The sequence below is a fragment of the Nicotiana tomentosiformis genome, chromosome 3 (genome assembly GCF_000390325.3).
Source record: "Nicotiana tomentosiformis chromosome 3, ASM39032v3, whole genome shotgun sequence".
Taxonomy (NCBI): domain Eukaryota; kingdom Viridiplantae; phylum Streptophyta; class Magnoliopsida; order Solanales; family Solanaceae; genus Nicotiana; species Nicotiana tomentosiformis.
In genome coordinates, this window is record NC_090814.1 from 144,866,848 (window position 1) to 144,883,167 (window position 16,320).

The 16,320-nt window shown below is 29.5% G+C and overlaps 1 protein-coding gene across 1 annotated transcript; it reads right to left on the reverse strand.

The window, feature by feature from the left end:
• Positions 1–231: 231 nt before the first annotated feature.
• LOC104087476 (flavanone 3-dioxygenase 2) lies at positions 232–2,870 on the reverse strand. Its single transcript, XM_009591954.4, has 3 exons — positions 2,234–2,870; positions 1,011–1,386; positions 232–628 (listed from the first exon to the last, which is right to left on the reverse strand). Exons 1-3 carry the CDS (start codon positions 2,767–2,769, stop codon positions 404–406), a joined length of 1,137 nt encoding a protein of 378 aa, XP_009590249.1. The 5' UTR covers positions 2,770–2,870; the 3' UTR covers positions 232–403.
• Positions 2,871–16,320: the final 13,450 nt, after the last annotated feature.

A 16,320-nucleotide genomic window follows, 5' to 3' on the forward strand; every position in this document is an offset into this window, starting at 1 on the left:
AGATTTGCGGGTGAGGTGGGTTTGGGCTGGCAAATCATTTGCGTATTTGCACCTTTTCCTTTTTTTCCCCTCTAGAATAATGCACTTAGCAATTCTTTGTTTTTTTTAATCCAGTAATAGAAGTAAAGGACCTGCCATAATGATCATGCTAACTTGAAACTTACACTTTATATCTGATTCATGCTTTTGTACAATGTTCTCTTGGATGGCAAAAGGGAAAAAAGAACGATAGAGACATCGAATTCTTAGAATCATCATTTAACTAAATAAACATATCCAGAAACCATGTACAATTTAACGGGAAAAAAAAAACAAAAGAAAATGAAACTGATGACTCCATAATTCCACTGTGGAATTTCCACAGCCTGTATATGCAAAAACATAGTAAAAAATCTTCAACACTTCAAAACTTCTTATAGATATAAATCAAGAAATGGTAAATAAGCGTAAATGCTATAGCAATAATGATTTGTAGCCCAATTGAAAGGGTCTTCTCTTTTTCATGCTTAGTTGACTCTTCGGTGATCTTAGGAGGAGAAAATAGTAAAGCCATGGAAATGCAATCCTCTGTTTGACCTTGAAAAACTGGCCTTCCTATCACATGCTTGTATTGTCCGCCACTCCATGTCTAAAATAAATCAATATATTAAAATTGAAAAATAAAAAAAATAAAACAAGTCATAATTCATATTGCAAATCCAAGAAAGATTTTTATGATTGTATTTTCATAATCTAAAATACTGATAGGACAATGTGGTTTGGGGGGGGCTTAGATGTTCAAAATTTTCTATTGAAAATCGAAAAAAGATACTAAAAGAAAAAGGCTGCGAGTGTAAATGGAAAAGTGGTCGTCTTGGTGCTGCTTGTAGGGTTTCTATAACTGAAACATATGATGGCCGTCATAATGGACCATATGGGGCATTTGCACAAACAGCCTTTTTTGAGGTCACTATTTAAATTCTGCCATTGTTAGTCAAGTGATTAAATTTGTAAAAAGATTTAATAATTACCTGTAATAGATCTCCAATGGTGACTATAAGGGAGTCTTTATCAGGCTGAAAAGAGACCCAGCCTTTCTTTGAATAAACATGAAACTCTGAGCAACCATTGCTAACATGCAAACACAATGAATGAGGAAACTCGGATCCTCTTATCAACATTCTAATCACATCATATTTCAAGGTGTTCATATACTCTTGATCTCCTTTTATACTTCCCTTATGCTTGTGTAGATAACAGATGGAGTTTGCTGGCAATTCTCCTAATTGCTCCTGCATCTCCCCATTTTCATGGATTAATTTTCTAGGAGTAATATTCTGCTGCAGAAATTGTAGGATTCGCCCACCTTTGTGTTCCATTTCGTCCAAAAGCTTTTCCATCTTTTCACTATTGACATTAAAATTGAATAATTTTATTTGTACGATACGCCAAGATAAATTATAATCAGCTAATATAATAGAGTATCTCACGTTGAAAGTCACCATCTAGCATGCACGCGAATCATGAAAAGCAAGAATAAAATGAAAGAAAAAGAAGAAGTACTAGTACGTGATGCTAATGATTTTAGTTTGTGCATACTATAAACAATGTAATTAACAAAAAGATTGTCGTTACTGTAATTTGCAGCAAGTAATCAACTAAGAGGTCATGTTTAACATATCAATATATGTTCGAGTCGATAATTAATTATGCATGAATGCTTGTTTACTACTTACACAATTACATCATAGACACACAACTATTATACGAAATTCGAACATATATATCATGACAAGAAGGGTATCTATCCAGCTTCGACAATGAGAGAGATTGCATTAATCAGTGTCCTCCAACTCAGAATATATTCCTAGTATATAAATAGCACACTCTAAAACCATTTATTGTAAAAATTGTATTCATCTCTAACATAGAAGGTACACAATACATAGATCTTCAGAAAATTCAAGCTAGATGCTTTTACCATGCAGACATGTGTCCTTTTTTTGGCTGTTTCGAATTATGAGTTATGTGTTTGGATCGTTCAAAAATATTTATTATATATTATTTTTACAATTCACACCAAAAGTATTTTTGAAGAATTTGAGCAATACTCTATGGTTAATTGATTCCTTAAATGACCAGAATTTCCGCTAAAAATGGCACAAAAAATTTTATACTTGCGTCTAAAATCTAAATCCAATCTTGCTAGTACTACTACAAACGATTGACTAGTAAGTTTGTAAATTTGAATTACCTGAAATTCGAAAATCCAATAGGCCAAACTCCCTCCATTTCCTTGTTGAAATTTTGTTCACCTCTGCACCAAACGAACTCTTCACTCGTCTCTATATCTTCCTCTCCGTGAAACTCCTCAAATCCATATGGCTTCTCCGATAACCTCATCAATTTTGCCTTTCCCTCCCGTGAAATCCCGAAGATTCCGTCACCGACGGACAAGACTGATTTGATGAGATCTCCTGAAATTCCATGATTAACCACCTCAAAGCACCCAATCGTTGCAACCGAATCCAGAATTTTCGAAATTGAGTCATTGTTTAACGACGCTAAAGACTCATAATTGAGTTTTGATGGATTGCGAATGGATTTTTGCCTGGGGAAGACTCGATCAGGAAGCCTAAGGTCTGGGACTTTGAGCGAATTTTCTAGAAATTCCGTGAGGATTTCATCGTTTGTGACGCAGGATCGCCGTCCAGAGGCGATCGGAGATGGCGGTGGTGCACGGAAGTCGATGACAGAATTCTCCGGCATTGTTTCAGGTGAAACTGCCATCTTTTTTTTCCCTTCTCACTGAATCTAAAACACACTACTGATCATTGTGGCGAATATGGTAGAATTATAAAAGTGGAAAAAAGAGGAGGAAGCAGTAATGATGGGAATGTTTGGAAAGTCGCATACAATTGGAGAATCGGCATGTCCTTTCACTTTTAATATGCTCTGCTTTTTCAAATCTTAACTCTGCTTTACAGGTATGATGGTTTCTCTTCTTCCTTGTTAAGTACCTTTTGCTACTTTGGCATTACTGTACTACTATATTGCCAGCTTGACATGGACATGGCGCTTGGTTATATTGACTGATTCGTTGTTTTAGTTTTTTTGTGGCCTTTACGAGTCTTTGATACTTCAGAGTTTAGAATTTTACGACAGTTGAAGCTATTGATTCATAGACATGCACATTTAAAAGATAATTTTCCTACCTTGAAATCAATGTATAGATTTCATGAGGGAATTTTCTTAGATATTATGGTATTTCCTTGACATAGTAAAAGTGATTTAGAAATTTACGACCCTCCCATCTATTCGAGTCACCCAAGGACACCAAAGTAGCAATTAACTCTAACAAAGAGGATAAAAGGAGGAAAAAAAAAAGTAGGAGTAGTATAGTCCAAAAACATTTATTCTAGTGCTTTTACTCAGAGGCGGATCCATGATTTAAATCTTATGGGTTCAATTTTTAAATTTTTTAGCATTGAACCCATTATATTTTTAAAGTTATGGGTTCAATTGAACCCGCCGAGTATATGCTACATCCGCCCCTGCTTGTACTATATATCTCGAAAGCACTATCCGGGCCTGTTAAATGATACTCCCTCCGTTTTAATTTATGTGAACTTGTTTGATTGTGCACGAAGTTTAAGAAAAAATAAAATACTTTGGAATTTGTGATCCTAAACAATTCAAAAAGAGGCTCAGAATATTTATGTGGTTATAAAAGTTTCTCATTAAGGGTATAATTGTAAGTTTAAGTAAAATTATTTCCAAATTTAGGAATTGATCATTCTTTTTGGAACGGATTAAAAAAAAAATAGGTTCACATAAACTGGAACTAAGGTAGTAATACATAATTTTTCGAAGTTCATACCATGAATTCTTGAACACATTCTAGTAAGTAGGGAAATAGCCTTAAAGTAGATGGTCTTAAATTTTGTCCTTACTTGCTCAATGGACGCAACTTCAAGTTTAACAAGTGTTATACATCGTTTGCCTCATGAGCATCACTTTTAAATTTTGACCTTAAAATTTTGCTCACGGAGCAAGAAGGGGTCAAAAGTTAAAGACCACCCAAAAAAGTATCATAATTCTGCAATTCTTTGAGTAAATGCTAACTTAGCAAAGGAAATTATGGACTTTTTGAGCCAACAGAGGAGGAATTAACACAGACTACCTATAAAAATTAAAATAATTACCTGTTTTTACCTACATTGAATCTATTTACATTTTATACCTATGCGATCTAACTTAATAACCCGACTATCCATTTCCCCTTGACCCATATATTTTTCATCGGTCTTATCGTGCTGAATTTGTCCTCTTCTAATTAAGGTCCTCTTCTTAGTTTGTTTTTAGTATTTTTGAGTTGAAACCGTAGAGCAAATTTTTGAAAAGTAATAATTAAAATGATCAAACTCAAAATTCCTTTAACTTGCAAATACATAATCACTTTTACTGTGTGGAGATATGATGAGGAACATTTTACCTAGGCACGATAAATCCTCTAATTTTTTATTATTATTTTTTTGAACTTTCAAATTTAAAATTTAATTGAAATAGCGTATAAGTGATATGAATTTCAGAAGGATTGTCCTAAATTTTTGTCCAATTGTTGTCCACATTTTCAATAAATAAATAGTAATATTTATGAACATTAATGGAATTCCATGGAGGTATTATTCATTGCATAAGCTCTCATTGAGTTAATTAGATTATGTGACAATTGATATTATTTCAGTTTAATAATTAAATTTTTTTTTTAAAAAAAAAACTCTCTGCGTACAATTGTATATCCTGTTGGTATAGCTATATACTATACTGGTATCATATGTTAGTTGGAATATTTTTTTATTTGTATTAGCTACATTTAATTGGTACACTATTTGATTTTTCTTTAGCAATAGTAGAATAGTACACTATCTTGAATTTTTTAAATTTTTCTTTACACATGTGTATTATGTAATCATTCTGATTGTTTCTTTATGCGTTTGTTTTATATAATAGTGTTATAGTACAATATCTTGAAATACATTCTTATATTAATATGTGGTACACTACTTTTTGGTTTTTCTCTTTATGCATGTGTATTATGTAATAGTAGTATAGTCATATATAGTTGCATGAAATTAATTAGTAGAACTGTATACCCTATTGGTATAATTATGTCATATTAGTATCATATAGTAGTTGGAATATTTTTTGGTTGTTTTAGCTGCAATTTTAAGTGAATTCTATTCTGAAATGATTTATATGATCATGTTTTGCTGTGTTGGATTTTCTTATACCTATGGACATAGAGTTTGTGTATTATGTAATAGTTTTTATAGTTATATGCAGTTGTTGGAACGACCTCGTACAACTATATACCCTATTAGTATAGTTATATACTATATTGGTATCATATGCTAGTTGAGTCATTTTTTGATTGTATTAGATGTATTTAATTGGTACACTATATGATTTTTCTTTAACTAGTTTTAATGTACGTGCGTTGTACGTGTGCCTAGCATCAACGAATAAAATGTGTGTATGAGAGGAACACACAAATTAGGTTATCAAATGCTAAGTTTTAAAATGTCTATATTAAGTTAATATTATACAATAAGCAACTTAGTATATAGAAAATTATAGGGTTTTGTCTTTTGTTTAAATGAATACCAAAATAAATAAAAATAATTAATGACAACTCACTTAAAATATATTTTATCTTCTAATATTTCATCCTTGTTGTTTAATATTTGTACTTTTAACAATTTGATTCTTAATACTATACTACAATTGATTTATATAATGAATTTTGAAAAGAATGACTTGGATTTTTTTTTGCAAATTAGTTAATTTAAAGACTTTCTTTGGTTAATTAATTTAAGGACTTAATTATTTCTTCTTAACATTAAAGATAATACTTTATTTTTTGTTGATTCAAATTTTAATATTAGCTCATTCCAAGTTTTACATAGTTAAATATAATTATAATTTTTATCCAATAAGAACTTTATGTTAAGAGTAATAAGAAAATCGCTATGACATACCACTTTTAGATTTTTGTGTTAGTATAACCATTAGTGTTACTGAATCTTACCAACACTTCTCTTTCTTTTATATTCTTAAAATTAAAATTTTTTTTTAATTAAGCTTGATACTCAAATTATAAAAAAAAATGGAATTGATAAACTTTTGAGATTACTATGTTTGTGATTGCTAGATATTTATTTTTACTCCCAAGCATGATTTAATAACATAAATTTAATTACTATCAAAATTTAAATATAAAAAATAATAATTGAATGACTATTTTGTTATTTAAAAAAATACTCGTAAACCTTTAAAAAGACTCTTAAACTTGGAAAAAAAATAAGGACTCCTAATCATGAAAAGGAAAGTAAGGAACTTTTATAACAAAAAGATACTTGTAAACCTAATATTAAAAAAGTTATTACTAAACTTTTATAACAAAAAGGATACTCGTAAACCTAATATTAAAAAAAATACTCCTGAAGTGATTAGAATTCGATACTGTAAATCTAAATATAGTTTATATGAAGGACTCCAATTAAATAACATAATTTTCTAGATCAAAGTCCTAAGTATTAAAAAAATAATTAAGTTATTATTTCTAAATATTAGAAAAATAATTAAATGACTATTCCTACCGTTTAGAAAAATAACTTAAATTATTATTTTATCAAATATAAAAGCTAGTTAAGATTTTACATTATAAATTAATAGTAAAAATTAAATACTAAGAACTCTTAGAATATTTTTAACATTATTATTTTATTAATGAATAAAGTTGACAAAGGTAAATATACATAAAAGAAACTAAATAACTTAAATTACTATTTTGTCAAATATAAAAGCTAGTTAATATTTTACCTTATAAACTAATAGTAAAAATTAAATACTAAGAGCTCTTAGAATATTTTTAACATTATTCTTTTATTAATGAAGAAGGTAGACAAAGGTAAATAAAGGTAAATATACATACAAGAAACTTCCTTTTATAGATGTGCTTTTGTGACTCAAGTATAATTATCATTGTTTTTGTATGTTTATATTAGGAAAAGGAGACTGAAAGTCAAATGCTTAGGACGAATAACAATATTGATATTTAGTATGTAGTAAAATTCATATATTTGTTGTTCATTATTGTGTTATTTTTTAACTAACAAAATTTATTCCTAATATAATTTATTCTGAAATGATTAAATTAGTAACAAAATAAATAGAGGAAATAAACAAAAACTTGAGAAGAAGCAATACTTCTCACTACATTCCATGTTCTTTAAAGTCCCCTACAAGAAATAGTACAAATTAAATAAGTTATATTAGTAGTTCAAATAAGAAAGGATATAATACACAAAACCTAATTGATTTTGAAATCATAAACATTTGAAAAATAACTAAATGCATATTCCTATATATTAGATAAGTAATTCAAATGACTATTTTGTCTTGTGCGAAAATAACATTTTAAGGGTAAAAAAGGCGAACGACATTTCGCTAAAGGCTTTCGTGCTTTTAATATAGTATAGATAATAGTAATATAGTATAATATCTTGGAATACTTTATTATATTAATATGTGGTACACTATTTTTTTTTATTTTTCTCTTTATGCATGTGTGTTATTTAATAGTAGTATAGTCATACAGTTGCTGAAAATTAACAAGTACAGTTGTATACCATGTTGGTATAGTTATATGTCATATTGATATCATATGGTAGTTTGAACTTTTTTTGGTTATTTTAGCTGCATTTTTAAGTGACTACTATTCTGAAATTATTTATATGAACATGATTTGCAGTGCTGGAATTTTTTTTGTAATGATGGACATAGATTATGTATATTATGTAATAGTTTTTATAGTTATAGACAATTATTGGAACGACCCCATACAACTATATACCGTATTAGTATACGGAATAAGCAAGTTCCTTTGCGAATATTTAGCTTGCAATGCGAGAATGTAATTTTCTCATATTTTTATTGCTTTCTTTAATGTTTTGATACAATAGTATAGTCGCAGATAGTTGTAGCAATATTCTAGAGCAATCATATACTCTATTGGTATACATGTATACCATATTAGTATCATACGGTACTATAAGTCTTTTTTGCTACTTATACCTTTATTGCATTTTCTAATATTTTATTATCATTTATATTCTAACTAGTATATATGGAGATTTGGTGGCCGTAGATTATGTTTTCTTTCTCCATAACTAGTTATGTTACTGCTAATTGTCGAGTGTGTACCAATATTTATAGGGAAGGAGATCAAGGTTTGCATGACAATCACGTGTTGATTCCTAGAATCTGATTATATAATTTATGGTGCTCAGCAATAGTCAATGTGATATTCAGTGAATTAGATCAAGTAACAACATATATTATTTCAGTTTAATAATTGAATTTAAAAAATGAGAAAAAAGACAAAAGGTATATTATACTAGTTATATTAAAAAAAAGGTGAACAAATATTTACTATATCAGTTATTTTTTCTTATTGTATAAAAAAAGAATAATAAAAAATAGTGAAAACAGTAAATGAAATTAGATTATGAAGAGAAAAGGAATATTAAAAAATTAGTTAAATGAAATTAGAAAAGGAAAAAAAAAAGAAGAAGAATAAAACGAGAAAAAAGAAAAGGAGAAAAGAAAGAAAAAAAGGAAAAAAAAGAAAGAAAAGAAGCATAGAAATAAAAAAGTATTGGAGAAAAAAGAGAAAATTTCCCACAAAAATTACTATGGGTAGAAAATATAATTAGTTTGATGGATAGAAAAACAAATAGGCAGGCAATGGTAAATAGTTTTATTTTTGTGGGTAATTGTGTCCTTCTCCCAATAGAGAAGTCCCGGCCCATTATGAAAATTAAATGGTCTGTCGCTGAAGCTGGATTCTAGCCCAATTGTCCAAAGAATGATCTACTAATCCCTTGTCTACCTCAAAGAGGCGATGGATGTTTATTTCCACTTTATAGGATTTTAAATTTGAAAAGACAAATGAGTTTAAATGCTAAAATGTTGCCAAAATTGCATTCAAAAAGTGTCATATTAATTGAGATTAGAGGAAGAACAATAGTATTCACTTTATCCCATGATTTTTTTGAATTTCTGAAAGTCAGAAATCTAAAAGGAATATATGTCGATGTGCTTCTAGTTTATTTTAGTTTCCAATCGAAACGTTTCTAGAAGTATAACAAGGTCCTAACTTGTGTATATAAAGGACAAATTTTACAATTATGAATACTGTACTGAAACAAGCAAACAGTGAGCTATGACAAAACGAAAAGGATGTGAGAGTACTGAAGTATAGGAGTAGTTTATTTTTATTTTTATTTTTTTGAGTGAGCTTGTTAAGTAAGAATACATTTATGTCTTTATCAACTTGTTTTTAGTATTTGCATCACTGAGTTATATCTATTCAGGAAGGCGAGGGAGAGTAGAATCTACGGGTTCGATCGAATCTAGTAATTTTGATTTAAATTATTTATTTATTTTAAAAAATTTATTGAATATATAAAAGTTATTTAATTTAAAATCCAATAACTTAAAATATTAGAATTCGAACTTATAAACTTCAAATCTTAAGCTCCGTCTATATGTATCTATTGATAACCTAAAACCAATAAAATTGTCCAAACTCTAGCAAATCGGAGATCAGATACTGTGTTTGCTGGACACATTACCTTTTTGCACACCCAAACAGTCGTTGGGAGTTGGGACGTTACAAGATATATCAAGTCAATAGTAGAAACTTGGGTAATCTTCAACATTCTTTTACAGTATGATGTTCACATTTTCAAGGACCTAATCCGAGATCCACGTAGGCAAACATAACAAGACTGGAAAAGGAAGATGGTTTTATTCAAATTTCAGATCTGTTGAAAAACGACTTTACATCATACACGAAGTCGGTTAATTTGGTTTCTGATACCTCAACCTTGAAACTGCTAAATAGTTTTCACATTTTATGACCTATTCCACCTACATTGAATTATGCATACGTGATTTGAGTTTATTATGCTAAAAAGGCTATACAATCTTTTTATATTTTATTTTAGATACTTAATACGTAACTCTTTATTTCCAGAAAATCCTGAAAATGTAAATATTGGGCTGTTTCTTCTTCTTCCCCCTCCCCCCTTTTTGGTTGAAGATTATTCATTGGCTTACCATGTCAATTTATTAGTTAAAGTTAGTTGGCGGCTGTCGTATAGTTTTAACGGATTCAACTGAATATAGTTTTATTTTAGAAAAATATAAATATATATGTAAAATCATTAAAATTCAATTAATACTAAGTTTTGAACCTATAGCTAGAAATATGTAATTGATTTATATTTTAAATATAAAAGTTGAATTTATCATATTTAAATTCTGAATTCGGTTATTAAAGTTAAACAAAGCACCTTATCTTCCCGAAAATTGAGAACTTAAAATGATGATTCCACTTGTCAATTGTCTATCACTCTCTCTCCCCAAGTCAAGCATATCACATGTCAGCTTCCGGGTATAAAATAGGCCGTGTCATTTTCTGGGTCGGTATAATGGGCCAAAACTAGCCACCATCAACAACCCAATGGGCCCACTATTTTATTTTTTGTAGTTATGCAACAATTATTGTTAGGGGATTAAGAAAAGTCAGATTTCAACCAACTTGATGGCTCAATCTTCGAAGCATATCCAAGAATTTCTCCCAACTTTGAAATTTTGCAGAATTTTTTGTCATCAATGAAGTTGATTGAACAAAAACCCAAATGCTCTACGAATCATAGGATTTTTCGTTGGACCTACTTCAATTTATTAGTCACAAACGTTGTAACGAAAACAAGACAAGTTGTGACTTTGTGAGTAAAAATGAGAGGAAAACAGAGACCATAAACCTTTAAAAAAAGCTATAGGTAAAAATAGCTTTGCTTTTAGAAACTATTGAAATTTTAACAAAGTCATAAGTTTCACATTATCTTTTATATTTATTGTTATTTTGAACATTCTCTTCACTAAAATGTTCGACAATGACGAAGCCGAGCTAATTCAGTAGACCGAGAGGCTTTGGAGAGGAAAATCCTTACTTATATACTCCCTTCTGCCTCATTTTATGTGACACGCTGCTATTTTTTCAAAAAAGAAAAACTTAAATTATTTAAACTTAGCATCTCAATTTTTCATTGTTGTCATAACTTGTTGGAGAAATCACTTAACTTAAAAGTTCACTTTTATAATTAAAGAGAAAGTAAATAAAAAGATGTGTGGAACTCCTACCACGACCTATTTAAAAGGATAACTATGTATGCTTACATGTCAAACGCTACTTTAATTTCTTAACTTTCATGTCCACTTAAGCATTTTCATATAAAATGGGATGAATAGAGTAGTAGCTCAATCCAAAGCTTCTGCTCTAGATCTCACATGACTCTGCCACTTCTCAAATATTGCGACGTAGATAGTTTAATTTCTCAAAACACTTTTATCCTAACTTACTAAGTAAGAACAGAAGCTCACAAATAGGGGTGGCAATCGGATGGGACGGGACGGGTAGGGTATGGATCGAGTCGAAAACGTATAATGCAAAGACGTATAAATTATTCGGCCCGACCATATTTAATATGGATAAAAAATAGGTTAACTAGCGAATAATATGGATATCTATATTATCCATGACTTTTTGAATATGATCACTGTTGGGAGAATTCCTTGTCTCCAAACTTGAGGAACCCCCAATTTGAGGTTTTACAATGTAAAAGTTAAACACATTAGTTATCCAATGGTTATCCATTTTCTAAATGGATAATATGGTTCTTATCCATATTTGATCCGTTTTTAAAAAGTTTATTATCCAATCTATTTTTTAGTGAATAATATGGGTGGATAACTATTTTTTCTTTTAACCATTTTGCCACCACAACTCACAAACAAAAAAAATGCGGAAAAGAGAGGGGTTGGGGCAGAGATTTGAGGGTTTGAAAAATCATAATACTGGCTTATGAGACAGAGAAGCAGATATCTAACAACCCGTTTTCGATTAATTCAACAAACAAAATCCAATTTGTCTAACGTTAGGTCCTTAATTAGGGATGGCTCAGTATCAAAGACTCAAAGTGTACAGTATTTTTGTATAAAGAATAACAGAAGAAAAAACTTACCTACCTCTGACAAGGACTTGGAAATTATAGTTGAAAGGGTCTTAATATTCATCCCTTTCACATTATATATTTTAATATGCTTAGGTTGGTGAACAATATTTCTCTAATAAGTCATATACTCATGCGGTTCCCGTACTTACTGAACTTCGAGCATATTTCTTTTACAAAAAAAAAAGTTATCGTATATAAATTATACGCTGTTTTAGTGTATAAATTATGAAAGTTTTAATCCAATTTAAGAAAAGCGTGTAACTGTTTTAATCCAGTTTTAATCAAATTTCAACAGCTGAAGTGTATCTTTCGTGGACAGACAGTTGCCTGTTCAACAGGAACATGTTGAAAGTAAAGTTGAAGCTATATATTTAGCTAGCGTTTGGCCATTGGTTCTCAAATTTATTTTGAAAAATCTGATTTGGGTGAAGTTTGGTTATTAAGATGAAAATGTGTCTGAACATCTGTTTTGAATGAAATTTGGTTTGGAAAAACATGAAACATGACTTAAACCCACAATTCTAAAAAATATTACAAATACCCAACAAATACCATTATCAATAACATTCATTATATTATCGCAAATCATAGTCCTGAACATAAATAAATTTGTTACAAAAATATCATTTTTATAATGAACTACATGATACACTATTAGATGACCAAGAAGACGAAACAATATCGTTACAAAATAATAAATGATGTGCTCTTTTATAAAATACAAAAGTTTGGGGCAATTTTTAAAAAGTATTATAGTGATATTTTGGCCCAAAATCAGTTATTGAGCTGGTTTTGGGATTTGGCCAAAATGTAACCAAAATCTATGGCCAAACATATATTTGCCAAATAAAATTCAAATTTATTTTGACAAAATCTATGACCAAACAGGTCTGTAGTTTCTCTTTCTTAGAGGAGAAAAATTGACTGTAGAAACCTTTTAAGAATCTTAACTTTAGTAAGGATATGAGATGCTGTCAAACACAATTTTCATGGTTAAATTTAACGCTGTTTTAGTGTATAAATTATTTTATTGATAAATTTTTCATATTTCGTTGGGTAAATTTTAAAAATGGCCATATAATTATAATTTTTTTTATTAAAGTCATATAACTTTGTTTTCTCACACAAAAATCATATAATTATGATTTTTTTCCACCAAAGTCATATAACTATGTTTTCTCACACAAAAATCATAAAACTTTTACTAACTCACACAAAAATCATAGTGATTGGAAAATATAATTTTTCAGTAGTCACTTCTTGTTTTGTGGTTATTTATTTTCTTATTTTCAGTCTAATAAATAATAATCCAATTAAAATAGGGATAAATAGTAAATCCTTCAAAACATGATACGTTTATCTTTTATTTTTCTTTTCAAGATTTTTTATTCAAATCGATAGCATTTTTATTTCAAGTGCTTTCTAATTATACCTTTTATTTACTTTTTTTTTTTGGGTCAAAATCTCATGCATTCCGAATTAAGTTTCTTATGGGGAAATAATTCACTCTTAGTATTATTTTAGCTTACGTATTGGGTTAGGTTGGGTTGGGTCATTCCTATTTTAAGAAAAAAATATAAAATTAATCGACTGTCCGAAATTAATTACATTTGCTAGCCAAAATATATATAGAATGTGTATATTATATGTATATAACACACACACACACACAGATTAATATATATATATATATATATATATATATATATATATATATATATATATATATATATATATATATATATATATATTAATCGACTGTCCGAAATTAATTACATTTGCTAGCCAAAATATATATATAGAATGTGTATATTATATGTATATAACACACACACACACACACACACACACACACACACACACACAGATATATATATATATATATATATATATATATATATATATATATATATATATATATATTATCGGCTATTATTTTTGGGAACGACTAAAAATATACTCGTATTTCTCCTATTTTAATTGGATAATTATTTATTACATTGAAAATAAAAAATAATAAAAATATAAAATAAGAAATGGGAGAATAGCCTCTTAGACACTTGTACTTGTTTCGGTTTGTCATCTCACTCCCTATAATCTATAAAATTTCATCCAGACACTTAAAACCTATATTTTAAACCCCTCTAACTATTGACCAAGTAGTGTGGCAACAAAATGATTGAACTGGACAATACGAGTATAGTTTACGCGGACAACGAGCGTGAATATGATATTTTGAATAAGAAATAATTAAAATAAGAATGGAAAATAAAATATGTAAATAAGCAAAAAGCAAAAAAAAAAAAAAAAAAAACCCCTCACCCCACCCCACTTTTCTTTTCCATGCTAGCTTCTTCCCCCACCCCTTCCCTTTTTGTTTTCTTGTTTCCCTATACGCTTCTTCTTCTTCTTCCCATTTTTCATCCCTTTCTATGTTACTACTAAATTCAATCAAAATTCGATTTTATTTCTCTCTCTCTATATATATATATATAACAGATTTGGATAATCACACCTTAAATTTCCCTCCTCGAATTTCCCAAACCCCAATTTTTAGTTTTTGTTCTCTCTATAATTATAATCAAAATTCGATTTTGTTTCTCTCTTTGTATATAATACTATAGATTGGGTCATACACAGGCGAGAGAAGGCACCGAGTAATTAGATATGAGAAAGAAATCACTGGCGAGAATTCCCGGTGGTCGGAGGTAGTCTCTGGCGAAGGTTGTTAAAAGTGGCGGCATAGAGGTGGGATTAGTGGTGTTGCTCCCATGGCAATGACACCGAACAACGATTAAAAAGCTCAACAAGTCGCCGGAGTTAGCTTCATTGAACATCGCCGGCTATATAAGAGTCACGGTCGGCGAAAATTCCGGCCAAAGTTCCGGATCTAAAACCCATATGATAGTAGAAATATAAAATAAGTAGACAATGGGGTAAGGATAAGAGGAAACGTGAAAAGCATGATCGGAATAGATGATTTTTATGTTTGAATTTTATTTTTATTTTTATTTTTGATTTTAATTATTTTTAATCTACCATGTGACATGACATCTACACATTGTTATTTTTTGACGTGGCAGCCAACATGGAGGAGATTGTATTACACGCACTAATAGCCTCCTGTCATAAGCGTTTATTATACATGGTTTGAAGGAGTGTAAGTGTTCAATTGGTAAATTGTTAAGTTTGGGGACGTGCATGACAAAATGACACAAGTATAGGTGCCATTTAGGCCATTCTGCCATAAAAAAATACTACCGAAAAAATTATTTTTCGACCACTATGATTTTTGTGTGAGTTAGTGAAAGTTTTATGATTTTTGTGTGAGAAAACAAAGTTATTGACATTGATGAAAAAAAGTCACAGCTGTATGATTTTTGTCTGAGAAAACAAAGTTATATGACTTTGGTGAAAAAAAGTAATAGTTATATGACTATTTGTGTAATTTACCGAATAAAATATAAAAAATATAACAATAAAATAATTTTTAAATACCCGAAAATTGTGTAAAAGATTAAACCCGAATCACGAATTAACTAACCGTCATTGTTTCTCGATATAGTCTAAATAATTGAAGATTCAAAGTTAAGCTGGAGAATTTGATGATCATAAATCATAATCGGTGAAAAGTAGAGGTCCTTTTTCGATCACTGCACTTTTTTGTTTTGGTAGTTAGATTCTAGTATCTTTTATTCGTCATATCCGAACAAAAATTAGTAGAAAAGTAAGAAAATTACACGTTGGAAACGTGAGAAACATCTATATCTTCCCTATTTGACTATTTTTCATGGTGAGCGTGAACAAATTGATATCTTGAACTAAGCAAGAGAGAATTTTCTTTTAATCCAAACTCCGTCCATGTTTTTGGCCCCTTATTTTTTTTAATTGAGATTGGTGTGCAAGTTAGTTTGTACGTATTTTTATTATTTTATCGGATATTTTATATCTAACTATTTTTCTCTGTTAAAATTGAAATTGTGATTTTTAAGATTTGAACATACTTCATTGACCATTAGGTCGAATCCTTTGGACCCCTTATTTGTGCCTGAATTTAGTTCAAAAATACTCTAATAATTGTAAACCTTTGGGTCGAGACTAAAATTGGAACATATATTTTAACTCAATTCTTTCGCTAATAAATAGATTTGTCTCTAGAAGAAAATGATAAAAATTTAGTCAGCATTTAGTC

Bases quoted from the DNA above. Each gene is read 5' to 3' on its own strand.
- LOC104087476 (XM_009591954.4), bottom strand. From the start codon at position 2,769: ATGGCAGTTTCACCTGAAACAATGCCGGAGAATTCTGTCATCGACTTC. The intron at 1,387-2,233 runs GTAATTCAAATT...TAATGTCAATAG, and splicing joins ATTGGATTTTCGAATTTCAG to TGAAAAGATGGAAAAGCTTT. The intron at 629-1,010 runs GTAATTATTAAA...GATTTATTTTAG, and splicing joins CCATTGGAGATCTATTACAG to ACATGGAGTGGCGGACAATA.